The sequence below is a fragment of the Vidua chalybeata genome, unplaced genomic scaffold, assembly GCF_026979565.1.
Source record: "Vidua chalybeata isolate OUT-0048 unplaced genomic scaffold, bVidCha1 merged haplotype W_reject_10, whole genome shotgun sequence".
Classification (NCBI taxonomy): Eukaryota; Metazoa; Chordata; class Aves; order Passeriformes; family Viduidae; genus Vidua; species Vidua chalybeata.
The window spans coordinates 374,204-400,743 of NW_026530345.1; the positions used below are offsets into that span (position 1 = coordinate 374,204).

A 26,540-nucleotide genomic window follows, 5' to 3' on the forward strand; every position below is an offset into this window, starting at 1 on the left:
GATTTCGGGGGTTTTGATCCCAAACTTTGGGATTTGGGGGTTTTGTCCCCAGGGTTTGGGGATCAGGGAGTTTGACCTCAAATTTTGGGATTTGGTGATTTTTGACACCTCAGGATTTGGGGTTTTGGGGGTTTTGACCCCAGAATTTGGGAACTGGGGGTGTTCGACAATCACAGGGTTTAGGGGGTTATGTCCCCAAAATTTGGGATTTGGGGAGTTTGACCCCAAACTGTGGGGCTTGAGGGCATTTGGCACCTTGGGATTTGGGATTTGCAGGTGTTTCACCCACAATTTGGCAATTGGGGGTGTTTGACAATCCCAGAGTTTGGGATTTGGGAGTTTTTTTAACCCAGGAGTTGGGGATTGGGGGTTTAAAGCCCAAACTTTGGGGGCTGGGGGTTTTTGACACCTCAGGACTTGGGATTTGGGGGTATTTGACCCCAGGCTTTAGGAACTGGGGATGTTACAAACCCCAAATGTTTCGAACCCCAGGATTTGGGGTCAGGGGGATTTAACCCCAACCTTTGGGAATTGGGGAGTGTTTGATACCCCAGGATCTGGGATTTGAGGGCTTTGATCCTAAAATTTTGGGTTTGGGGTGGGGGGGGGGGACGTTGACATCCCAGAGTTTGGGTTTGGAGGTGTTTGACCCCCCCCAGTGTTTGAACCCCCAGGATTTGGGATCGGGGGGAGGTGACCCCAGGATTTGGGGTGTTTGACCCCCCCGGGTTTGGGGTCGAGGTTGGGATCGGAGCCATTCCCTGGAAAGAGCGGCGGGATCGAGAATGGGAACGGGAACGGGATCGGGGAGAGACCCTGACCCAATCCCGGACCCCAATCCCAGGGAGAGAGCCCGCCCCAGTCCCGGAATGGACCCATGCCCACAGTCCCGGACCCCTCCCCAATCCCAGCCCCTCCCCAGTCCCAGACCCCTCCCCAGCCGCTGAACGGACCCTCCCTCAATCCCAGCCCGCCCCGATCCGGACTGGAGCCATCCCCGGAGCCTCGCCCATTCCCGGACCGGACCCTTCAATCCCTTTTTGGGGCGGCTCCTGCCGCTTCCAGCCCGTTTTTGGGGGTTCCGAACGGCTCCGGGGACCCTCCCCATTTTGGGGGTGTCGGGGTGGCCCCAGGGCCGCCCCGAGGGCCGAGGGAGGATGGAAACCCCCAAAGCCGAGGGGCTCCCGTCCCCACCCCAAAACAGATCCTGGCCAATCAGAGCGCGCGGCGCTGATGACGATCCAGTTGCCGGGCAGAAACTCGGCGCACTGGCCCCACCCGGCGATTTTCAGCCAATCAGCGCCCGGGTCGGCTCTGACTCATCAGTTGCCAGGCAGGGCCCGGCGCCTCTCACAGCGCTAGCCAATCAGAGACCGCGCGGGGCCATTTCCAGCCAATCAGAACGTTTGCCGCTGATGACTCCTCAGTTGCCAGGCGGACCCGCAGCGCCCAGCGCTCCCCGGGAGCGGAATTTGGGGAGGGGGGAGGTGACCCTGGGGATGGGGATGGGGCGTGCGGGGGCAGCTGGGGCCGCACTGGTGGCACTGGTGGTGCTGGGAGCCCCCCCGGCCGCGGGGGGAGAGGGGGGCGCGGTGAGAAGGGGGGCGGGGACCCCAAATTAAACCAAAGGGGGGTCGGGACCCCCACACGGAGCAGGAGGGGCCTGGAGCCCCCAAAACCAAACACGGGGGAGGGGAGTGGGGATTGGGGGAACGATGGGGAAGGGGCGGGAGAGCGGGGAAAGAGGGGGATGGGACCTCCAAACAGGATCAAGCCAACTTGCGGTGGCCACCTCTATATGAGGGAGGATGGTAGCCAAAGGTAGCCAGTGGTAGCCAATGCTTTTTCCCAGTCCATGTGATCCCAGGCTGTGCAATCCCAGTCCATCTGGTCCCACTCCATATAATCCCAACCCAGTTTATCCCAGTCTGTATCATCCTGATCTGTATGGTCCCATTCCAAAAGATCCCAGCCCATATTTGATCCCAGTCCAGGTGATCCCAGTCTGTGCAATCCCAGCCCATATTTGATCCCGGTCCAGGTGATCCCAGTCTGTGCAATCCCAGCCCATATTTGATCCCAGCCCATATTGGATCCCGGTCCAGGTGATCCCAGTCTGTGCAATCCCAGCCCATATTTGATCCCAGACCATATTGGATCCCGGTATGTGTGGTCCTGCACACACTCCCAGGGTCTGGAATTCCAGTTCCCAGCCAGGAAAAAATGTTCCTGCCCTTCAACTTCCTTCCTATCCTCTCAACAAATTATAATAAAACTATAAATAATAAATTATAATTCAAATTAAATAAATTGCAATAAAAATGAAATATAATAGTTTTAACTCTTACTTACAATACTCCAATAATGATTCGACCCAAAACAACCATAACTATTACTATGGCATTGCCAATGAATATAAATAAACAAATTATATACCAAGAAATACATTTTGAAAATTTGAACTCAGTAACTCATAGACTTTAGATAAAAAATATCGAAAAAAAAATAACATACAATCTAACACACCTTATAAAACAATTCATATTACAAATATACTAAACACAAAACCAAACACCACTATAATTTCTCATACATTTTAACCAAACAATTAAGCATTAAAAACACCCTTAAGTACTCTAAAAAAATTAAAATTATTTTAAAAAAATTAATTGCAGATGGGTGGTTGTATTTGGATATTGGCTTTTGGGTTGTTTGGGTTAGATGATTTTTAAAAAGGGATTTTTATAGGAACTTAATCAGCTGAGAAGGTGGCACTGCAAACAGAACTGACTGAAAATGAAGGGGACAGAAATCAGTAACTCTGAAATTTTATTTGTCATCAAATACATCCCACCCAGCCAGCCCCACACAATCCCCATCCCACTGCCCCAAACTGGGATCCCACTTCTCCCAATCTCCTCCCAACACAATCTCACCCTGGCAGCTGTGGAATCGAGTGAGCTTTGTGTGGGATTGAGTTTTTTTCAGGTGGGAACGAGCAATTTGAGGTGGGATTGAGCCTTTATGGGTTAAAATTCAGTTGTTTCAGTGGGATTGAGTGGTTTTGAGGTGACAGATCCACCCCTCTTGGCTTCTGAAATGCAAAGAGATGGAGAACACTGCCCAAAATCCCCCCAGAACACACAAATCCAGAACTGTTGCAGCTGAGTTCATGGTGTCCAGGGAGGGTGCAGCTGCCGCTGCCAGGAACAAACGAGACGGGTCTTGGTTTCACAAAGCTCCAGAATCCATTTCTTACCCCCGAGAGACAGGGCAAAGGCAGGGCCGTGGGGTTTGTACAGGGTATCCCGGGGTGGAGTTAGGGTTTGGGGCAAGGGAGGAGCTATCAGCAACACAAGAAGGGTGAGATCAAACTCCTGCCTCTTAGCAACAGGGGCACTCCGCACAGAATGTGTCCCCAGATCCTAAATTCCCCCTCAAACACCTGTGAAATGGTGGGACTTCAGATATTTTTGATCAATTTCTTCCATTTAACCCTGTTTCAGATATTTTTAAGGGATAAAGATGAATCACAAGAAAATTAAGGCCAAAGCAAAAGGAGAAGCAGCCAGCTTTGCTCCCAACATGGATGACAGGGAATGTGGGTCACCAGGGCTGTGCCCAGCATGGGTCCTGCAGTGGGGGATGGAGCTGGAGCAGCGCACGAAGCTCTTCCCGCACACGGGGCACTCACAGGGCTTCCATTACCGGTGCCTCCGTTGGTGTTGGGTCAAGTTAGAGCTCTGTGAGAAGCTCTTCCCACACTGGGGACACTCGTAGGGCCTCTCCCCGGTGTGGATGCGCCGGTGGTTGATGAGGTGGGAGTTGTGCTTGAATTCCTTCCCACAGTCTGGGCAGCAGAAGGGCCTCTCTTCCGTGTGAACCCAATAGTGCCGGAGGAGACAGGAGGTCATCAGAAATCCCTTCCCACACTCAGAACACTTGTAGGGCCTCTCCCCAGTGTGGATCTTCTGGTGCCTGATCAGGTGGGAGCTCTGGCTGAAGCTATTCCCACACTCCCCACACTCGTAGGGCCTCTCCCCAGTGTGGGTCCTCTGGTGCCTGATCAGCTGGGAGCTGTACCTGAAGCTCTTCCCACACTCCGAGCACTTGTGGCGCTTCTCCCCATAATGGAGCTGCTCATGGACCACCAGCTCCGTGCTCTGGCTCCATCTCCGGCCGCCTCCCTGGCCCAGGGTGGTTCTTTCCTCCTCAGATCCTCGTGATCTGCGTTTGCAGCCCCTCCTCGTGCGGCATCTCTGGGGCTTTTCCTCCCCGTTGGGTTCCTGCACCGTGGAGCCGCTCAAAACGGCCTCTTCCACGAGCTTCTGCCGCGGGGATTTGTCCTCCCTGCTCTCCATCCTCAGCTCCTGCTCTGGGGGAGGAAGGACAAGGAGAGGATGGGATTTGCCTCCGTGCCACAGGGAAGGGCAAGGAGATCCCCCCAGTGCGTCCCCGGCAGGACGGCACCGGCAGCGGGGCTGTCCTGCAGCCGGGGGCCGTGCTGGGCTGGGAGAGGGAGCAGGAGAGAGGGGGAAAGGGGCACTGACTTCCTCCTCACCTGCCTGGCTGTCCCAGGGCTTCCTCCTCTTCCTCGCAGCCTTCTCCTCCATTTCGCGAACGTTTGCGGATAGAAAATTCTGTTTTGGGAGGAAAGCGAGGGATGAACTCATTGAGTTTTGTACTGGTTTGAAGGCAAACCAGGGAGAGAGTCTAAGCCAGAATTACAATTTAATAGGAAGATTAAAATCAAGGCAATGATCCAAAAACACTGCCTTGAACGGACAGTCAGGATATAACCTGACACCCCGTTGGTCAGGGAGGTGGTAGCAGTCTGATGAAATGGTGGCTGCAGTCCTGTTGGAGTGATGAACGTGATCCTGTCAAAGCGGGGATCCTGCAGAAGGGTCTGGTCTTCCTCTGAAGGTCCAGTGGTGGTTATGGAGCTCTTGTCCTCTGGGAATCCAGTAGGCAAGGTGGTCCTGGTGTTGCAAGGGTGAGATTATATCCAGTTAGGAATGCTTGGCTCCTCCCCCTGGGCAGAGCATCCCACAATGGGGTGATGTAATTTTATCAGTCCTGCAGGGACACTCAATCCCCCATTAACAGAAGATGGCCCCTGCAGGGCGTTATCAGGGCTGAGTCATGGCAGAGATAAAGAACACTGCCCCACCTGTTTATCACAGTTCATGAAGATGGTGACTGAAAACACACTTTTGGTGACATCTTACATTGTCACCTGAAACAGGGAGGCAATCCCTGCTCGGGGTGGGGGTGAACACCACCCCCCTTACCCAAACTGGCTCAGGTGTAAAACCCCCACCCTGGAAGGCCCCGCACACAGGGGACAATGGCACACTCGCCCTGCCCCAGGGGAGGTCTCTGTCCCTTGTCACTCCCTTGCTCTCCCCCTTTTCTCTTTCTTTCCATCTCTCTCTCTACCTCACATTTCCTGTTCAATAAAATCCACTTTGGATTTGGTCTCGTTAGCACCTTAATTGGGGCAGAGGCACCTCTCTAAGAATTTTATTAACAGATTGTGACACTATTTTGGTGCAGTGAGTTCAGGGCACTGTTGCCTGACCCCAAGTGCCTTTGACAACAGCATGGTTCCCTCCTCTGAGGAGGTTCTGGCTCTTTCTGGAGGAACTCTTGGAAACTTGGACGCAGCTTCCTCTGAGGGACTTATGGGAGAACTTATGAGGAAAATGGCGTTTGTGGGTGGCCAGTGTAAAGAAAATATTTTGTTGTCCTTCCTTGAAAAGTTTGTTAAAATCACTGGAGGAAAGGGAGCCAGACTGACAAGGATCATTCATCACAAGGTGAGGAACACAAGGCTACTCAAGTCCTAGAAGAAGCCCAGCTCAAGTAGCTAAATTCCCTAATAACCCCCAAATTTACAGGCTTGGGGGCTTTGCCAAATGTGAGAATCATTTTCTTTGTCCCTGTCACTTTTGTGACAGCTACACAGAGCTTTCCCTTCCTTTGAATAATCTGTATTGAGCCGAATTTCCACTTTTCTTTGATCAGAACCTGCCAGCAGCAGAGCTGGAGCTGTGCAGGAACTGATGAAACTTGGAATTGCCACAGAACTGCTTCTATTGTCAGTTTATTCATGTTTGGGATTTGTTTGCATTCCCATCGCAAGTGACTTGTGGGAAGATCAAATATTCATCAAAGTATTTATGCAGAGTTAAATTAATTTCTGCCAAGTTTATTTTGTCCGGTACCCAGGGGATGCTCGAGGGGTCTCTGTGCCTCTTGCCCTGGGGGATGCTTGGGAGGGGCTTGGATGGCTTGTCTCTGTCCCTGGCCATCAGACCATAGTAGAACAGGGCACAATTTAATAACAATCACGCTCTTCCCTGAGCTATGTGCAACGTCCCAGCAGCGTCTGATGAGTCCACCATCCACAGGTGATTTCCATACTAAAATTGATTTTAGATAAATGTGGTTTTGTGAAAGATATAACCACAATTAAGTTCTTGTGTCAGAATGCTCATCCTGGAGCGAGGATAAAACAGCTCAGAACAATTCCTGATTTGCAAAGCTGTCAGTGGTGGATGGAGAAGGGAGGTCAGGCTGCTTTTGGTGTTGAGGAAATGCTGAAACCAGCCTGACTCATTTCATCTCCTCCTGGCCTGGCTGATCTCCCCTCTGTCCCCTTCCACCCATTGGCTTTTGTCTCCCAGCAGGCCCCCCGTGAAGAGCCTGGCTCTGTGTTCTCCATTCCCTCCTCGCTGGCACTGCCAGGCTGGGATGAGGAGCCCCTCAGCCTTCCCTGTTCCGGGCTGGACAAGCCCAGCTCCCTCAGCCTCTGCTCACAGCCCAGGGGCTCCAGCCCCACCTTGGAGGCCCTTCCCTAAGCCTGCTCCAGCTGCCAGACATCTTTCCTGCCCTGGGGAACCCAACCCAGGCCACAGGGCCCTGGGTAATCCACGTCCTTGATGTCCTGGTCACACAGCCCAGCCCCTTGTGCCCGTGTCAGGCTCTGGGGTGGATCCTGTGGAACATCCTTTGGTGGAGGCTGTGGCTCCAGGTGGGCCGGGGGGATACCGGGGGACAGGGACCCCGCTGGGCATGAACAGCATTGGAGTTGTTGGGAGAAACTGTGAGGGGGAGCTGGGGTGGAGTGACCAACCCAGTGACCTCACAGAGCTCTCCTGGGATGTCACACAGCCCCTCTGGGATGTCACAGCCTGCTCTGGGATGTCACAGCCCATTCTCTAATGTCACACAGCTGGTCTCTGAGGTCACAGCAGAGTCTGTGATGTCATAGTCTGCTCTGTGATGTCAGACCTCTGCCCCGTGATGTCACAGCCTTCTCTGTGATGTCACAGAGGCAGTCTATGATGCCATCGCTGCTCGATGACCTCACATACCCCACTCTGTGATGTCATAGCCCACTGTGTGACCTCATGTTACCAGATGATAAATTGTCTGCACCAGGTGAGCTGACACCTGGAGCTTGTTCTCCAAAGCCCCAGGCCCAGGGAACCACACAATGCCCATTGTGTGAGAAGGGGAGCTGGAAGTTCAGCAGCCTCAGTGTCCTGCCAGCTCAGCCAGGCCCACTGATGTCGCTATTGGACATGAAATGAGGACACAGGAGCTTGGGAAGTTCAAAGGAGAAAGAGACAGAGTTTTATTGGAACACCTGGTATTTATAGAATTCCAAAGGTGGCCGTGGATTGGAGGGTGGAATTACCACCTCTCCAACCACACTGGTCCAAAGATCAATCAATTGTTTCTCTCCCCCCACAGAGAAAGATGGAAACTATTCTATTTATACATGAAATTGTGTGGGAACTCTGACTCTCAAATATGTAAACATTATCGGAAGGCTAAAGAAGTTTATGAGAACTTTAAAACTTTCAAAAGAACTATAAAAGAAAACTTAACACTTTTAAAAATCAGGGCAACACCTCTCCTCTTTCCTGAGGAAGGGGGAAGCCCAGGTACCTTTCCTTCTGGTGCCTCCTCCTCTCCTCAGCTGAGGATGTCAAACTCCCAAGGAGCAGGAAAATCCCCATTCCCTGTTTCCTCGTGGCTGCAGCCTGGAACATCCACTGAGAACAAAGAACTTTCTGACAGCCCTGCTGAATGACACCGGCAGGAGGTTTTGAGAAAGGGAGGAAATTGTATTTTGATAGGAAATAAAGTTACAAAATTATTTCTTTCTGTCCCGTTCATTTTCAGTCCCTGGCAGTTCTGTTTGCAGAGTGCCACCTTCTCAGCTGATTGTGTTTGTGTCCTCCTTTCTCTCCTGCCTCTCTTTGCCTGCTCTCTTTCTCTCTCTGTGTCTCCCTTGAGCCAGGGCAGCTGCCACCAAAGACCCTGCCCTGATTTAATTCCCAGTGCAGGAGCTGCAACAACCGTGGGTGAAGTTAGGAAGGCTGGCAGTGAAATGTCACTGTAGGATCTTGCTGCACTTGGCTTTTGGCCCCTTCTTAAGAGCTTTGCCTTCAAGGGCAGGAAGATCTTTTCCTGGCTGGGAACTGGAATTCCAGCCCCTGGGAGCGCGTGCCACGGATCCCAGAGGGGCATTCCCGAAGCTCCCAGGGTGCTGCTCCTGCTGTGCCTCCCAAGGAGCTGTGCAGGGCCCGGGGACAAGGTGCAGCAGCTCCGTGGGCTCCTGCAGCACGCAGCAAAGGTGGCTTTGCTGGACATTTCCCAGCACATTCCCGGCTGCAGGCAGAGGGAGGGAGGAAAGGGAAGTGAGTCCCTGACACAATCCCGGAACGATTGGGGTGGGAACGGACCCTGCCCGCGGGTTACGATCCCGTGAGGGAGAGACGCCTCCGCCCCAGGGAAGGTGCAAATGAGACCACGGGAGCGCAACCTGCGGATTCGACTGAACGTGGATTGAACGGAACAAGAAGTGGGAAGGAGAAAGGCAGAGAAAGAACTAGTAAAGAGATCTCAGAGAGAGAGAAAGAAATCGGAAAAAGTCTCAGAGAGACAGAAAGAAATAGGAAAAGGCTCCGGCCCGGACTGCGCAGCTCCCCGGGACAGCCGCAGGGCGTGGCGCCTTTCGCAATTCCAGCCAATCAGAGAACGCGCTGAACAATTTCCAGCCAACCAGAGCTTTTCTCGCCGATGACTCACCAGTTGCCGGGCGGACCCGCAGAGCCCGGCGGCCCCGCCAGCGGAATTTCGGGCTCGGCCCGGGGGTACGGATCCGCACCGGGGGCGGGCCCCGAGCCCCCTGCCCACCCCTGGGGCCGATCGGGGGCTCCCCGCACCCAGCAGCCGGTGCTGGGGCGGCCGCGGGGCAGAGGGGTGGGAAAGGGAGCTCCGGGCTGGGAGCGGAGGGAATGGGGGAGGGAGAGGAGGGAGAGGAGGAGGAGGAGGAGGAGGAGGAGGAGGAGGAGGAGGAGAAGGAGGAGGAGCAGCAGCAGCAGGAACAGCAGGAAGAGGAGCGGGAGAATCCCGCCGCTCGCACCGCTCGCACGCTGGGTCTGCAGCACCCCCTGCCCCGGGAGCATCGCCCCCAGCCCCGAGCCGCAGGTGAGGGGGAGGCCGAGCTCGCCCCGACTCTATCGAGGGGTCTCCGGGAGGATTTTTCTGGAGGGTGTTCGGAGCCGGCAGATTCCGAGCCCCGGATCCCTCCGGGCTCCCTAGGAGGAGCTTTTTCGGGGGGAGAGGAGCTGTGATCGCCCCTCGGGAGGGTCCCGGGGGCTCCACGTGCGGCTGGCCCGGTACTGACAGGGCGGGACGTTGGTTTTGGGGATCCCCGTGAGAGTCGGGGCTGCGGAACGTGGGAGCCCCGGGGCGGGAGAGAGGAAGGGGCGGTAGCGGAGCTGGGGGACCCCCGGCAGCCCGGAGATGAGGCGGGGACGGGACCCCTGACCCTGCCCGGGGCGTGTCCCGGGGTGAGCTCACGGTGCCCGTGCCCCCATTGGTCCGTTTAGCCCCGAAATGAGTTCTGCACCTTCAAGGCCGGTTCTGAGAGCGAAGGGGCGAGGAAGCAGCGCGCAGTTTGTTTTCAGGAACTGCACTCGCTCCTCCACATTCCGGCTCCTGGGCTGCTGTGATGCCTTAAGGAGCTGGAACTGAGGCCAGACGGAGGCAAGAGGAATAAAGTGGATATTTATTGAAGTGCCTTCAAAGGCCACAGCCCGGCAGTACTGGAGCCAAGGTCGTGGCTCTGCCCGGATGGCTCCAAGATGGAAGCAAAAGAGGGCTTGGTCAGGAGATCTGACATTTTTATAAGTTTTAGTCTATTTGCACCCAGGATTTAACTGCCCAATAAATAGCTTCAAATGATGAAGTTTCATCCTCCTTGCTTGCTTGCCCGCCCTCCTCTTTCCCCGTTGTTTGTGCTTTGGGCCTGAAGTTTGAAGAGATTGTCCTTGACTCTCAGCTAGAACAGGATTGTTTTGTCTTCACCACCCTGTGAAAAGATCCCAGTAACACTTAATAGAAAGCTAAAGCTGCACAGCAAAGCAGAACAGAAAACCTTAAACCTAAGGTATCGGTTGTCTGCCAACAGACAGACAGCGGGACAGAGCTCTCCTTTGCTTTTAGTTAGTTTTTAGCTCGCTGAGGCAGAGAAGTTCCCTGGCCTGTGGTTTTTCCTTTTCTTTGGAGCTGTTTAAACCTGCTCTGGACTGAACACCAGAAGAGCACCGGCAGCTCGCACCTGTGGCCCACCGGGCCGGGCCTGGGCCACGGAGGGACTGATCAGAGACTGAGTGAGCCGAGCTACAGCCCACGGAGGGACTTCCTGAGTTTGTCATCTCTTTTGGAGCAGCAACAAGTTTTATTGTCTAATATTGTTCATTTTCTGTGCTGGTGAATTCTTTGACTATTAAATCAACAGGTTATTTCTACTTTTCTCCAAGGAAATCTTTTCCTGAACCGGTTGGGGGAGGGGCCACAGGAATCTGCTTTGTTTTCTCCCAAATTTGCCCTAAACCAGGACAGGGTGGTGGGGAGAGGGAGGAGCCCCAAGTGTCTGGATTGGAGGGAGGCTGGAGAGGGGGACCCTCGTACCCCAAAAACCCCAGCATCCCTAAGCAGGACCCTGGAGAAGGGGGATCCCCAGGACCCATGGGATCCCCTGCAGCCCTGAGACGGGGGAGCACCAGAACCCCAGAGGGATGAGACTGGACATGGGACACTCCTGGTGGCTTTTTTTGATTCACTCTTGATTTTTTGAGGTTTTTATGGACACCTGGAGACTTCTGGAGATGGATTTGGGCAGGAGGAATCCCCAATCCAAGGCATTCACACCTTGTTTTTCCCCCAAAACCAGGATTTCCCGTTCCCAAACTTTGGCTGGGTGGAGGAGGAGGCTGCGAGGAAGAGGAAGATGCCCCGGGACAGCCAGGACCCAGGTGAGGAGGAAGTCAGTGCCCCTTTCCCCCTCTCTCCTGCTCAATCTCCCAGCCCAGCACGGCCCCCGGCTGCAGGACAGCCCCGCTGCCGGTGCCGTCCTGCCGGGGATGCACTGGGGGGATCTCCTTGCCCTTCCCTGTGGCACGGAGGCAAATCCCATCCTCTCCTTGTCCTTCCTCCCCCAGAGCAGGAGCTGAGGATGGAGAGCAGGGAGGACAAATCCCCGCGGCAGAAGCTCGTGGAAGAGGCCGTTTTGAGCGGCTCCACGGTGCAGGAACCCAACGGGGAGGAAAAGCCCCGGAGATGCCGCACGAGGAGGGGCTGCAAACGCAGATCAGGGGGATCTGAGGAGGAAAGACCCAGCCTGGGCCGGGGAGGCGGCCGGAGATGGAGCCAGAGCTCGGAGCTGGTGGTCCATGAGCAGCTCCAGGATGGGGAGAAGCGCCACAAGTGCTCGGAATGTGGGAAGAGCTTCAGGAAGAGTTTCAATCTGCTCTGCCACCAGAGGATCCACACTGGAGAACGACCCTATAAGTGCTTGGAATGTGGGAAGGGCTTCAGCCACAGGTCCGACCTGATTGTCCACCAGAGGTTCCACACCGGGGAGAGGCCCTACGAGTGTCCCGAGTGTGGGAAGAGGTTTCACACCAGCTCCCATCTCCTTGTACATGAGCGGATTCACACGGAGGAGAGGCCCTTCTGCTGCCCCAACTGCAGGATGGGCTTCAAGCACAAGTCCACCCTCGTCACCCACCGGCGCATCCACACCGGGGAGAGGCCCTACGAGTGTCTCCAGTGTGGGAAGAGCTTCTCAGACCGCTCGTTCTTTACCCGACACCAACGGAGGCACTGCTGAGGGAAGCCCTGCGAGAGCCCCGCCTGCAGGAAGAGCTTCATGCGCTGCTCCAGCTCCATCCCCATCAGAGGACCCAGGTTGGGCACAGCCCTGGTGACCCACATTCCCTGTGATACACAGAGGGAAGTGGCTGCTGTTCCTTTTCTTTTGTCTCTTTTTATCTTTTATCTTCCTTCCTTCAAAATACAGAAAATTGGGGTAAAAATCAAGAAATTCATCAAAGGCATCTAAAGCCTCACATTTTACTTGTGTTTTGGGGAATCTTGGATTCCAGGAGATATCTGGGAGGATATGGGGGAGTTTGGGGGGTATTTGGTTTAGTTGTCTTTATTTCTTGGCACTCCAAATGACAAGAAGGATTGATCTGTCACCTCAAAAGCACTCAATGCCACTGAAAACTACTGAATCCCACCCCAAAATTACTCAATTCCACCACCTCTCAGGGGGAAATTGGGTTGGAAGGGGACTGGGCAAAGTGGGATGCAAATCAGGAGGGGTGAGATGGGCATTGGGTGGGGCAGGATGGGTGGGATGGGGTTTGGGAGGTGTGAAATGGGGGAAGTACAGCTTGGGAAGGGGTCTTGATGTCCAGGAGGGGTGGGATGGGTTGGGACTGGGGAGGTGGGGTGGGGTCTGGAATGAGACAGACAAAGTTTGGGGATGATGAAGATAGGGGGAGCCCGTTACTGAGTGAGTTTTTGAAGAGTCTACATTCATGAAGAGATGCTGGGGTATCTCACATTCCTGAGCGGTTCTGGGGCACTCCCCAACTCTTGGGGGGTATCCTGAGAGCAGCTCCATGGAGCCCCATGGCCAGGGGTGGTTGCCACGGGCACGAGCTCAGAGCTGTGCCAGAGTCCATTGCCTCAGCACTGGAGAGCAGAGAAACGATGAACAGCCCCAGACATCTCCAGGGTGTGTTTGTGGAGACCCGTGAGCTTACAGCAATCCCCTGGAGAGATGCACCTTAGGCTCTGGGCATTCCTCAGAGCTCAGGGTGAGGACAGAAGCTTCCCCCAAGGTGCTCTGCAGCACTATGTTAATTTGTCCCAGTTGTGTCCTCCCCATTGCCCGCTGGCCTTTCCTACCCCTTTTACCCTCATATGTTCCTGTTCTAGCGAGTTCTCCCTTCCCTGTCTTCCCATGGGTTTATGTCCCCGCCTATCCAGCCTGGCATTCCCTATTAGTCCCTTTTCCTGTGTACCACCCCATAACCCTTAGATCCCTGTTGCTCTTCTCCACGCCCTCTTTTCCTGTATTTCTACCCTAAACCCTCCTTTGTCTGTGTCTTGACCCCCCAGACCGCTGAGCGTCAGACCCTAATAAACCCTGGCTGGAGCTCCATGCCTGGAGCCTGCCGTGTCTTCAGTGCCGAGCTGCTCCGTGTGCGTGTGCGTGTGCTGGGGCTCTCGTGGCTCCTGCCCGTTAGCACAAAACACTCTCAGGGAAAGCTGTGCCCGCCACCAGCACAGAGCACAACAGCATCCCTTGGGACCCAGAGGCCACTGTGACCCTGTGGGAGCAAGGAGAGCATTGCTGCCCTGCCAGACCTCATGGAACCAAGGATCCATGAGGCCTCCTGGAACCGTGGTGACACCAAACCGGGTGGGAGTGTGGATCTGCTGGAGGGCAGGAGGGCTCTGCACAGGGCCCTGGACAGGCTGGATCCAGGGCCCAAATCCAACAAGGTGAGGTTTAACAAGTCCAAGTGCTGGGCCCTGCACTTTGGCCACAAGAAGCCCTGCAGCGCTCCAGCCTGGGGACAGAGGGGCAGGAGAGCAACCAGGCAGAAAGGGACCTGCAGGGACTGATGGACAGCAGGCTGGGCACGAGCCAGCCGTGTGCCCAGGTGGCCAAGAAGGCCAATGGCTCCTGGCCTGCATCAGGAATGGTGTGGCCAGCAGGAGCAGGGCAGTGACTCTTCTCCTGTGCTCAGCACTGGTTGGGGAGCACCTCGAGTGCTGCGTCCAGTTCTGGGCTCCCCAGTGTAATCCCTCCAAATCACCCAAAATATCTCACAAAAATTTCCCCCAAAGCCCCCCCAAATCCACTCAAAAAATCCACACCAAAATCCCACCAAACCCCTCTCAAATCCCCCCAAAAATGCCCCCAAGTCCCTTCAAATTCCACCCAAAGTCCAAGGAAATCCACCCAAAAAATCCCCACAAAAACTTCCTTCAAAATCCCACCAAACCCCAACAAAACCTCACGGAACCCACCCCAAAAACCCCACCAAGATCCCTCCGAGTGCCCAAAATCCCAGCAGAACAATCCCCAAACCATCCCTGCGCTGCAGCCCTGCTCTGTTTGTGGCCGGGGCCTCTCCCCCCTTGGCTCTGCGCCTGTCCTGTTGGCGCTCCCGCTCCCGCCCCACGAACGTTCCCTTCCCTTGGCCGGGATGGCCGAGCCCGTCGGGGCGCGCTGGATCCGCTGGGCCGGCACATCCCGGCATCGGGCACCGGGCACTGCGGGGCACCCGGGGCATCTCCAGCAGGGACTGCGGGCACTGCCCACAGGCACCTGGGGCTTTGCCCAGGGCTGCCCAGGGCTTCTCGGGGATTTGGGGCTGCCCAAGGGATTCAGGGAGGTTCCAGAGGGGATTTGGGCCAGTGCCAGGGGACTGTGGGCTGCTTCCAGAGGGGATTTGGGATCAGTCCAGGGGGATCTGGGAACGGCTCAGGGGGTTTTAGGGTCGTTCCCGAGGATTTTGGGGGGATCTGGGTGAGGTCCCAGAGGGGATTTGGGGCTTTCTGAGGGCTTTGGGGGAATTCTCTGGGATTTGGGGCAGTTCCAAGAGGGATTTTGGAGTTTTCCAAGGGATTTCCAGGGGTTCTGAGGGATTTGGGGAGGCTCCAGATGGGATTTGGGGCAGTTCCAACAGCAATCAGGGACATTTTAGAGGGATTTTGTGAAGTCCTAGAAGTAATTTGGGGAATTTCAGAAGGATTTTGGGAGAATTCAGAGAAATTGGGGAGGCTCCAACAGGGACTTGGGGTTGTTCCCAGGGGATTGGGGGTGGATTTCTGGCTGGATTTCCATTTCTTCCCCGGATTTCAGGGTTGGGTATTTACCATGGGGTTTTGGGTGGGTTCCCAAATGAATTTTGGGCTTTTTTCCCCCAGTTTCAGGATTTTTCCCAAAATTTGGGTATATTCCAAATATTCTCATTGTGGATTTGTCCCAGAAGGGGAAGCTTTGGGGGGTTGTAGGGTGGATTTTAGGGATACTTAAGGCTGGATTTGGGTTTTTTCCCAGAATTTCAGGAATTTAAAAAAAAATTCCAAGATTTCTCCCCAGATTTCTCTTTCACCATGGGCTTGTCATAGAAGGGGAAGCTTTGGGGGTTCCTGGTTGGATTTTGGGGGTGCTCCCAATTCGATGTCAGGGGTTTCCTGATGGGATTTTTGGGGGATTCCTGGTTGGATATGGTTCTTTTCCTCAGGACTTTTTCCCGGTTTTTTTTCCCAGAATTCCAGGGTTTTCCCCCAGCATTTCTGTCTCACCATGGGCTTGTCGTAACAGGGGAAGCTTTGGGCTGTTCAGGGTGAATTTGAAAGGATTCCAAGTTGGATTTGGGGATATTTGAGGCCAGAGTTTGGCGGTTTCCCCCAGAATTCCAGTTCTTTCCCCAAATGTCAGAATTGCCCCAGTCTCTGTCTCACCACGGGTTGGCCGTAGAAGGGGAAGCCCTGCATGGAGTGCAGGGCGTTGGTGCCGCTGCTCATCTCCTTGGAGGTGACGAAGGCCTGGCCCCGCACGCGGAGACTGCGCCACACCAAAACGTCCAAAATCTGCCCAAAGCGCGAGAAAATGGCGCAGAGGGACTTCTCCAGCTCTGGGGACACCGTGACAATGGGGACAAGGACAGGGACAGCAGGGACAGGAACTCCTTCAGCTCTGGCAACAATGGGGACAACGGGCACAGGGACAGCTCCAGCTCTGGGGACACACAGGGGACAGAGCGAGGGGACAGACACTGCTCCAGCTCTGGGGACAAGGACAGGTGACAACAGAGACAGACACTGCTCCAGCTCTGGGGACACAGGGGACAGAGGGACACTTGGCACAGGGACAGGTGACAATGGGGACAGACACTGCTCCAGCTCTGGGAACACCCAGGGGACAGCCTGATCCCCTCGGGACACCCAGGGACACTCTCAGACCGCCCAGGACCCCCCAGCCTCCCCCCGCCCATCCTTCTTGATCTCCTCGTTCAGGTTGTTGATGGAGATGCTGGGCTTGGGCCGGGGGTCCTGCACCGCCATGACCGGGACCCCTCTGTGGGGACAGGGGGGCTTTGGGGGCGTCTGGGGGGGCTGCGACTCCTTCAGCCCCTGGCACCCCCCTTCAGGTGCCCCCAGAGCCCCAAATCCACCCCAGACCCACCTAACCCCCCCCAATTACCCTCATACAGCCCCAGTGCCCCCAGAATTGACCTCAGACCCACCTGAGACCCCCCAGATCCCACAAGACTCTCCTAAATCCCCCTCAGACCCCCAAACCCTACCTAAACCCTATGAAATCCCTTCAGACTCCCCCAAATTCGCTTCAGACCCAACTCAGAAGCCCCAGATCCCCCAGTTCCTCTCACAACTCCCTCAAAATCTCCTCAGACCCCCCAATTTCCTTTAGATCCTCCTAAACACACCTGAGAACGCTCCAGACCCTCTTAAGCCCCACCCAAAGCTTCCTAAAGCCCCCGCAGACCCACCAAAGCTCCCTCAGACCCCCCCATTCCCCCCAAACGCACAGCACATCGCCCTATTTCCCGTCAATCCCCCCCAAAAGCAGAGAAGAAATCCCCAATTTCTCCTCACACCTCCCCAGACCCGCCCCAAACCCCCCCACTTTCCCCCGGCCCCACCTCAGCTCCCTCCTCAGCCGCTCTCCCCTCACAGTCTCCCGCCTCCGCCGCGCGCGCCGGCTCCTCCAGCCAATAGCGCCGCGCCCCGTGCCGAACCAACCAATCACCGCGCGGCTTCCCTTCAGCAAGGCCCGCCTCCCCCGCGCCGCTCCAGCCAATCAGAGGCGCGGCGGAAGCGGCGGCCCCTCCCCCGGCGGCCCCGGGCCCGGGCGGGTCCTGCGGGAGGCGCTGGAGAGAGCGGGGGAGGCGCTGGGAGAGGACGGAGGCTCCTGGAGCTGCTGAGGGGCTGCTGGGTAGGGGCTGGGGGGTCCCGGGTTGGTTTGGGGAGGGGTCTGCAGTGTCCTGGAAGGGTCCTGGGTGGGGTCTTGGGAAGGGCCTGGGGGGTCCCAGGGGACATCCTGGGCTGGGCCCGATTGGGGTCTGGGGGCTCCCAGGGGGTCCTGGGCCAACCTTGGGGGGCTCAGGGGGGTTTGGGGTTCCTGGAGGGGTCTTGGGGGAGATTTGGGGGTCCCGGGGGGTCCCAGGCCCACCCTGAACCGGGGTCTGGGGGTTTTTGGGGGGAGGGGGCACAACAGGGGTTCCCCCTCCCTTGTTTTTGGGGGGTCTCCCATGGTGTCCCCTCCCCAAAAAGCTCCGAGGGCCCCTGAAGTGGCTCCTGTTCCACCGGCCGGTGCCCCCGGATCCAGGACGGCCCCCAGTGAGTCTGGGGGGTTCTGGGCGGCTTTGGGTGATTTCGGGGGGGGGGGATTTTGGGGCATTTCTGGGGGACTTTGAGGAGATTGGGGGGGCTTTTTGCATTTTGGCGGGTTTTCTGAGGATTATTTGGGGGTTTTGGGGGGCTTTTGGGGGATTTTCTTGGGAGTTTAGAGGGAATTATTGGGTTTTGGGTGGTTAATACCCCAAAATTCCAAGAAAACCCTCCAAAATCTGCCAAAAGTTCCAACAAAAGCTCCGGAGATTGAAGAGAATCCCACAAAATCCCCACCAAATCCCAGTAAAACCTTCCAAAGTTCAAATGAAAAACGAAAAAATTTCAATAAACCCCCAAACACAACCAGAAAAACACCCCCCTCCCAAAGTGCCAGTAAATCCCCCCAAAATCCACAAAACCTCCCAAAATTCCCCAACTCCCCCCCAAGCCCAATAATTCTCCCCAACAACCCCAACAGTTCCCCCATAAGTCCCAACACAATCCCCCAAAGCCCAAAAAAGCCCCAAACGCCCCGAGCCCTCCCTGGTCCCTCCCGGTCCCCTTGGCCCCACCCCATTCCCCTCACGGTTCCCGCCCTTTCCTCGCCCCCTTTCCCCTCACGGTTCCCGCCCTTTCCTCGCCCCTTTCCCCTCACGGTTCCCGCCCTTTCCTCGCCCCCTTTCCCCTCACGGTTCCCGCCCTTTCCTCGCCCCCTTTCCCCTCACGGTTCGGCCTTCGGGAACGGGGCAGGAGGAGGAGGGAGGGGAGAAGAGGCGCAGCGGCAGCAGGGAGCAGCCGGAGAAGAGCAGAGAAGGAATCGCGTGGCCCTGGCGCTGCCTGAAGTCGCCGCAGCCCCGGGAGCATCGCCCCCCATCCCGCAGGTGCCCGGGGAGGGGGAGCTCAGCCCAAATATGCCGGGGGGTGCCTGGGTTTGGGGTTTTTTGGGGGGGGTCTCAGTGCGGGTCTCAGTGCACCCACTCGATGCCATGTTCTCTAGCCCAGGTGTTGGTAATGCCGCTCTTGAAATGAGTCCCCTTGTCTGACTCAGTCCTCTCAGGGGTGCCATGCCTCCCCAGGACTTGCTTTTCCAGGCCCAGGATGGTGTTGGGGCAGTGCTGTGAGGCACAGGGGAGGTCTCCAAGCATCCCGTGGTGGCTTCTACCATGGTGAGCACGTAGCGCTTGCCTTGGCGTGTCTGGGGCAGTGTGATGTGGTCAATCTGCCAGGCCTCCCCATACTTGTACTTGGACCCCTGCCCACCATAGCACAGGGGCTTCACCCGCTTGGCCTCCTTGATCACAGCACACATCTCACAGTCATGGATAACCTGAGAAATCCTGTCCGTGCTTAGATCCACCCCTCGGTCTCGTGCCCACTTATAGGTGGCATCTCTGCCCTGATGACCTGAGGCATCATGAGCCCATCGAGCCAGGAACAACTGCCCCTTGTGATGCCAATCCAAGTCTGTCTTTGACACCTCTGTCTCTGCAGTCTGATCTACCTGCTCGTTGTTTCGGTGCTCCTCATTAGCCCGACTCTTGAGGACACTGGCATCTACATGGCAGACTTCCACAGGTACCTTCTCCATCCGAGAGGCAATGTCTTTCCACTCGTCAGCATTCCAGACTGGTTTTCCTCTAAGCTGCCAGTTGGCCTTTTTCCTCCTTTCCAGGCAGCCCCACAGAGCACTGGCTACCATCCATGAATCGGTATAAAGGCAGAGCTTTGGTCACTTCTCTCTCTCAGCAATGTCCAGGGCCAACTGAACGGCCTTGAGTTCAGCAAGTTGACTTGATCCACCTTCTCCTCAGTAGCTTGTGCAGCTTGTCGTGTGGGGCTCCATACGGCTGCTTTCCACTTCTGGTTCATCCCTACGATGCGACAGGAACCGTCCATGAAAAGAGCGTAGCGTGTTTCCTCTGCTGGTAGATGTTTGCATGGTGGAGTTTCTTCAGCCCATGCCACTTGTTCCTGCTCCGCTTCATCAGCGAGACCAAAGTTTTCACCTTCTGTCCAGTTTTTATTTCCAAAATCCCAGGGTGATTCAGGTTTCCAGTACGGGTGCGCTGTGTGATGAGAGCAATCCACTTGCTCTGTGTGGTGTCGGTGGCGTGGCAGGATGTGGGAATCTTTCCTTGAAACATCCACCCCAGCACCGGCAGTTGGGGTGCCAGGAGGAGTTGTGCTTCTGTGCCAATCACCCCCAAGGCAGCTTGAACTCCTTCATAGGCGGCCAAGATTCCCTTCTCTGTGGGAGTGTACTTGGCTTCAGACCCTCTGTAGCTTTGGATCCAGAATCCCAGTGGTCGGCCTCGAGTCTCCCCAGGCACCTTCTGCCAAAGGCTCCAGGACAAGCCATTGTTCCTGGCTGCAGAGTAGAGCACATTCCTCACCTCTGGTCCCATCCTGACTGGACCAAGGGCGACTGCATGAGCGATCTCCTGCTTGATCTGGGCAAAGGCTTGTTGCTGTTCAGGGCCCCAGTGGAAATCGTTCTTTTTGTGGGTGACCAGGTAGAGAGGGCTCAAAATCTGGTTTTACTCAGGAATGTGCATTCTCCAAAAACTGGCTTCCAGCAGAATCTGGACGATCCTGTCTCCTTTCTCAAATAATTCCATTGCTGAGTTCCCCCACACAATGATGCCATCGATGTACTGCAGGTGTTCTGGAGCTTCACCCTTTTCCAGTGCAGCCTGGATCAGTCCATGGCAGCTGGTGGGGCTGTGCCTCCACCCCTGGGGCAGTCGGTTCCAGGTGTACTGCACGCCCCTCCAGGTGAAAGCAAACTGAGGCCTGCATTCTACTGCCAGAGGAATGGAGCAAAAGGCGTTAGCAATGTCAGCAGTGGCGTACCACTTTGCTGCCTTGGACTCCAGCTCATACTGGAGCTCCAGCATGTCCGCACAGCAGTGCTCAGCGGTAGAGTCACTTCATTCAAGGCACGATAGTCCACACTCAATCTCCATTCTCTGTCAACTTGTGCACAGGCCAAGTGGGGCTGTTGAAGGGTGAGTGGGTTTTGCTGATCACCCCTTGGCTCTCCAGCTCACAGATCATTCTGTGGATGGAATCACGGCATCCCGATTTGTTCAATACTGCCAGCGGTGCACTGTCGAGGTGGCAATTGGCACTTGTTGCTCTTCCACCCTCAGGAGTCCTACTGCAGACGGGTGCTCTGATAGTCCAGGCAAGGTGTTCAACTGCTTCATGTCCTCTGCCTCTCCAGCAGCTATGCCAAAAGCCCACCTGAGTCCCTTTGGGTCTTTGTAGTAGCCATTCTGGAGGAAGTCTATGCCCAGAATACACGGGGCCTCTGGGCCGGTCACAATGGGATGTTTCTGCCACTCCTTCCCAGTCAGGCTCACCTCGGCTCCCAACAGGGTCAATTGCTGTGATCGATCCCCCCGTCAGCCCGGCAATGGAAACAGGTTCTGCCCCCACATGTCCCCATGGTATCAGGGCACACTGCGCACCAGTATCAGCTAAGGTTTCATATTTCTGTGGCTCTGATGTGCCAGGCCATCGGATCCACGCTGACCAGAGATCCGATTTTCCCGTGCCTCTCCCTGGCTCAAGGCAGGGCCCCTCTAGCCTTGGTTCCCATTTCTTCCCTGGGCATACATACTAGAGGCTCCTTCAAGGGGATCTGACAGATCATACCCAGCAGCTCGGTTATGGGAGGCTGAGGCCACCTTCACCTCGGTGGAATTCTCTCGATTAGTGTTTCCCTGCTTGCATAGACACAGCCATGCTGGCAGGACAGAAGTGAGCTGATGAACTTTGGACCTGATTAGCATAAAAGATTTGATAGTCAGAATGCCTTGGCAAGAAGAAACATAGCTTTGAAGACTGCAAGAAGACTGAATCAAGAAAGAAGATTGAATCAACTTCTATGAGCAAAACATATTGCAAAATGGATAAGTTTGTTTATGTGTTGATTAACCCAATCATTGTAGTAAAAAATTACTAGTCTTCCAAGAATTGTGTATAAGCATGTGTAGCCCATGTGAAAAACATGTTCACTCTCCTGTGAAAAAGTAAAAAGTTTAATAAAGGACAATGGGAGACAAGGACCATGGAGCAAAGGTTATTTATGGCCAGGTGCATCTTGGCACTCAGCCAAGAGCACCCTGTTACCTTCGGGGATCCCCCTTAAATACCTTTTCCCTCACATCAGCCTGTTGCATATTCATAGCTCCTTATGCATATCCATAACCTAGTTTACATTTTCCAGGAACTATTTTACATGACCCCTCCTTGGGTCCACCTTTTCAGAGCATGCGTGTTTCCTGGCTGGAGTTTGGCTCCTTCTCTTTATCACTTCCAGTTCGGGCCTTGGTCCACACTGCCTTCAGATGGTGAGTGCTGATCGTTGGCAGATCTGTAGCAGGTGTCCTCATCCTGTGTTCATTGGATGTTATCCCATCCAAGCAGGCATTTTAACACAAGCAGACTTCTATCAGCTATTGCACTACTATGTCTAAGCTTAATTAACAACAAAATTAGAAACTATATCTTTGGAACAAAGTTACTTGAACATCACACATATAAAATCCACTTTGATATTTGCAAAAGCCAATATTATAATACATACCTATAACACTGCTCTCCTGCAAGGAAAGGCTGAGACAGCTCGGCTTCCTCAGCCAGGGCAAGAGACTGAGACTTGATCCAACTGTGGCCTTCCAGGACCTGAGGGCAACCTACAAGAAAGCTGGACAGGGGCTTTGTAGGAGGGCAGGCAAGGACAGGACAAGGGAGAATGGATCCAAATGGAAAGAGAGTCGGTTTAGGTGAGGGATTCAGAAAAAAGACTCTCCTGGAACAGGTTGCCCAGAGAAGGTGTGGCTGTCCCGTCCCTGACAGTGCTCAAGGCCAGGCTGCATGGAGCTCTAGACAAGCCGGGCTAGTGCAAGGGGTGCCCAGCCACAGCAGGGGGGTTGCAGCCGTGTGATTTTTCAGATCCCTTCCAAGCCAAACCATGCCACGACTCCATGATTCTGGGATACTTCCCCTCCTCATCCTCTGGCAGAAAAAGGAACTTGGCCCCAAGTTCCACATTGCAGACCATGTCCTTTGGCAGCCTGCAACTGTCTCAACAGAGGATGAAAAGAGATGAATTTAATGACACGATTTCCCTTTTCTACCTGAAAAGTAAATGCTGCACTCCTGTCCAAAAACTGTCGGAAAGTGTCAGAAAAGGCAATTCTTCCCCATGAAATGCTACACCTCAGCCAAAGAAGAAAGAAGCCACAAGCCAACACTCTTCTTTATTGCTACGTTGTTTGATTTGGTTACTACTCTAATAGGAATTCCTTAGGGGTTTTATTTGTTTGTTCCTCTCTTTCGTTCCGCGGGGCGCGCGGCGGCTCCTCCGTTGGGTTCGCGGAGGCAATGGAGGAACGTTCGCGAGCTGCGGCGGTTCCGCAGCAGCAGCAGCAGCAGCAGCAGCAGCAGCAGCAGCAGCAGCAGCAGCAGCAGCGCTTCTCTCGACCAGTTTTCCGCTCGACTTTCCACTCGCTCCCCATCCCCTTCTCCCTCTCACACTCACTCCACTCCCGTCCCGTCCCGTCCGTGTCCCGCCTCTCCCAGCCCGGCTGATGCCGCGTCCCGCAAGGCGCCCCTCGGCGGGGCCGCCCCGTGCCTGCCCCTGCCCGTCCCGCCGCGGAGCCGCCTCCGCCGGGCTCTCTCCGTACTGGCTGTGGCGCCGCTGGAAGTGCCGCTTGCTCTGGTGCTGGCGGAGCAGCGCGGTCTTTTGGCTCCTCCTTCAGCCGGCTGCAACCAACTTGCTTTTCGGCGGGGCAGGGGCTGGCTGTTATGGAACGGGGGCGGGGTGGGAGGGAGGGAGGAAGGGAGGGAGCAGCATCGGCCTGATGAGCTGTGCCCGTGTCCCATAGGAACGCCGGAGTACAGCCCACCGGAGTGGATCCTCTTTGGCTGCTACCATGGCCAGCCAGCCACCATCTGGACCCTGGGCATCCTGCTCTATCACCTGGTCTGCGGGCACCTTCCTTTCCAGACAAACGAGGACATCGTCCGGGGCCAGCTCTTCTTCCCGCCCCGGGTGTCTCAAGGTGGAGCTGCGCCTTCAAGGCTCGGATGAAGGAATGGGGCTGGGAGGGGACAGCTGGCACATCAGCGTCCTGCTCTTGCAGCTAGTGAGGCGGTTGATCTCCTGGGCTTAGCTGGAGGAGGTGGCACGTGTGCCTCTGTGCTGCTCTCCTCCAGAAGGCAGGATCGATGGGAAGCTTTTGGCTGCAGCTCTGAGCACTCCTAGTGTGGCCTGGGCACCGTGGAATGTGGGAGAGCATGGACAGGAGCCTTGTCCCACTGAGCGGCGGTTTCTGGTTTCTTTCTGCAGAGTGCCAGCACCTCATCAGGTGGTGTTTATCCATGGACCCTGCAGACAGGCCATCACTGGAAGACCTTTTTGAGCATTCTTGGCTGCAGGAGCCCTGCCTGGCCCAGGAGACAGCAGAGATCCATCCCTGTGCTCAGTAGGATCCAGGAGCCCAGCAAGTACCAGCTGCACGTGTCTGGTGGCACTCCAAGAAAACCCTGGAGCGTTTCCCTGCGGCTGCGGCACGGAGGAGAGAGTGCAGCCGAGGAGATGCTTCCGCTGGTCCCCGGCGAGTTGTGGAGGGAGCGGCTCAGTGCTCCCCGTGCCATTGGAGAAGTGGTGGCAGTGCGGTGAAGGTGCCACGGACTGGAACAGGGGAAACATCCCCCTGCAGCTCAATGGCATCAGGATGTCCCCACAAGCCGAGGCACAGCTGGCGTGTTCTTCTGGAGCACCACGTGGAGCTGGGAACACCATCCTGGAGCTGGTCGCTGGCGGGGCAAAGCCAACCGGCTTTAGCTGCGGCCCCTTCCTGGAGGACACGCTCTGCGCCCCGATGAAATCAAGATGAGTCCCCAGCCAGCGCAGGGGCGGGGGGATGCTCGTGCTTCCAGGCATGGCAGGGCTCGGCCTGGCCACGCGCCGCAGGTTCCCCGCTCGGCAGCGCTGGGGAATATTAATTTTTCCCCCGGCTGCCGAGCTGCTTTTTGGTGGGACAGGGGACGGATGTTGTGGAAGGGGAGCCGGCTCCTGGCCTTGCTTACAGCTTCTGCCAGCCAGCCCGGCATGGGCTGGGGCGGGGTCAGCCAGCCTGACAAAGCATCCATCCATGTGGATGGGGGCAGCAGAGGGGGATGGGTTCCGAAGCCGTGCCCCAGCTGGTCTGCTTTGCAGGCGCTCGAGGAAGGGGTGCGTTTACGGGTGGGAAAGGTGGGGTTTTTCCCCACCCATGGACAGGTTTTATTCTCGCATGGAGTGGTCAGACCCTCATCAGGCCTGTGAAACGGTGACAGGCTGTGTAGGTTTTTCTTGTTTCCAGGTCTTGTTTTGAATTGACTTTCATGCAATTGTTCTTTATTTTCCCAGGAAGATTACACCTGGTGCCCGGACTGGACGGGGAAGCGCCTGCACCGTCCGTGGAGCACATCCAGTGCCAGCGCTACCCCAGGGGCCACGGCCTGCAGGGACATCCCCTTCAAGAAGGTCAAGGACCTCGTGTGAGATCGGCTCCTCTCCTGGCAGCAGGTCTGCAGAGGTGGGTACCCGGCTCCACAGCTGGGCTGGCAGAAGGGCTTCGGGCAGAGGGCAGCGGGCACACGGGCATCCCGCCCTTGCAGCTGCTGAGGAGGCTGCTGTGCTGTGCTGAAGCGGAGGAGGTGGAACGTGGCCTGCCACGCTGCCCTTCTCTCGAAACAGAGAATGGCTCGGGAGGTTTGGGCTCTGAGCACAGCCAGCAGCCTGGCCCGGGCACAGGCCATGTCAGGACAGGGCACAGGAGCCTTCTGTGACTGACCATGGCTCTCTGGTTTCTCTCCGCAGGCTGCCAGCACCTCATGCCATGGAAACGGCTCCGCTCGGCCTGCCAGGCTGGGAGGGCTGGAGGGCAGCGGGTGTTCATTTGCTGTCAGAAATAAATCCTTCTATTTTTTTGTCATCGTCATGATCAGAGCATTTCTTTCATCCTTTTCCAAGCTTTTGGCCTCCCTTCCTCCAGGGTAATCTTTTTGTGTCCTTCCTCAGCCCCTTGATGGCATTTGGCAGGGGGGGTTAGGCAATGTGAAAAGTTCAACAAGAGCTCCTGTTGCCAACTGCAGCAGCCCCTTCAAGAGCCCTGAGCTTCCAGCGAGGCCCACGTGTGCCTTGCCAAAGGGAGTGGTTTGCAGCGATGGGGTTGTCGCCCTGCTGCAAAAGCTGGGAGGAAGTCAGAAGTGGCAAAATGCCAATTTGACTCAACCCCTGCCCAGGTTCTGCATCTTTCCCCTCTGCTCGGTGACAGGCAGGCAGGGCTGGACTCCAGCAAGGTTCAAGTTCTTGGTGCTCCCTGGCATTGAGGTGATCAAGTAAACTCTTGTATGCAGTGTCTGCAATAGGGCTACTGAAGGGAAAAAGGAGATGTCGTGAGGTGGGGAATGCTTCTTGTCTCCTTTGTCTCCCCAGGAGCCCCTTGGAAAGGGAAATGCCCACACGGGTTTATCTGACTCCTTCCCAGCCAGCCTTTCCCTCAGTCCCGGCTCTCATATGCTCCGCAGGCTTCACCAGCTCGCTCAGCTCAGAGGAGCTCTCAGAGGAGAAAACGCTGCCTGGCGTGGGGCTGGCTGATCCCTGTCTCATCTTGATTCCATTTCCCTGCTCCCTCCCCCATCCAAGAGAGCAAAGGATCCCCCACAACCGGTCACGATCCACTCTTGCGGGGTGTTTGTGATGGTTTGTTAACCGATCCCAGAAG

At 55.8% G+C, this 26,540-nt stretch overlaps 2 protein-coding genes, 1 long non-coding RNA gene and 1 pseudogene across 5 annotated transcripts; 2 read left to right on the top strand and 2 right to left on the bottom strand.

Annotated features, from left to right (window-relative positions):
- LOC128783030 (zinc finger protein 850-like) overlaps nt 1–26,540 on the bottom strand; it is a 281,788-nt pseudogene that overhangs the window by 15,060 nt on the left and 240,188 nt on the right.
- On the top strand, nt 9,408–12,207 carry LOC128783061 (zinc finger protein 134-like). Of its 3 annotated transcripts, none has more exons than XM_053933666.1 (2): nt 9,408–9,510; nt 10,531–12,207. In XM_053933666.1, exon 2 carries the CDS (start codon nt 11,318–11,320, stop codon nt 12,197–12,199), a length of 882 nt encoding a protein of 293 aa, XP_053789641.1. In that variant the 5' UTR covers nt 9,408–9,510; nt 10,531–11,317; the 3' UTR covers nt 12,200–12,207. The 3 variants fall into 3 exon arrangements, with proteins under 3 accessions (XP_053789641.1, XP_053789642.1, XP_053789643.1); XM_053933667.1 differs by having other exon boundaries at nt 10,594–12,207; XM_053933668.1 differs by lacking the exon at nt 9,408–9,510 and having other exon boundaries at nt 10,391–11,342; nt 11,529–12,207.
- On the bottom strand, nt 12,291–16,299 carry LOC128783091 (uncharacterized). Its single transcript, XR_008428988.1, has 3 exons — nt 15,862–16,299; nt 12,940–13,071; nt 12,291–12,375 (listed from the first exon to the last, which is right to left on the bottom strand). It is a non-coding gene; the product is annotated as an uncharacterized LOC128783091 (long non-coding RNA).
- Nucleotides 18,556–25,564, top strand: LOC128783073 (serine/threonine-protein kinase pim-1-like). Its single transcript, XM_053933683.1, has 4 exons — nt 18,556–18,635; nt 21,989–22,112; nt 23,652–23,828; nt 24,116–25,564. Exons 2-4 carry the CDS (start codon nt 22,001–22,003, stop codon nt 24,253–24,255), a joined length of 429 nt encoding a protein of 142 aa, XP_053789658.1. The 5' UTR covers nt 18,556–18,635; nt 21,989–22,000; the 3' UTR covers nt 24,256–25,564.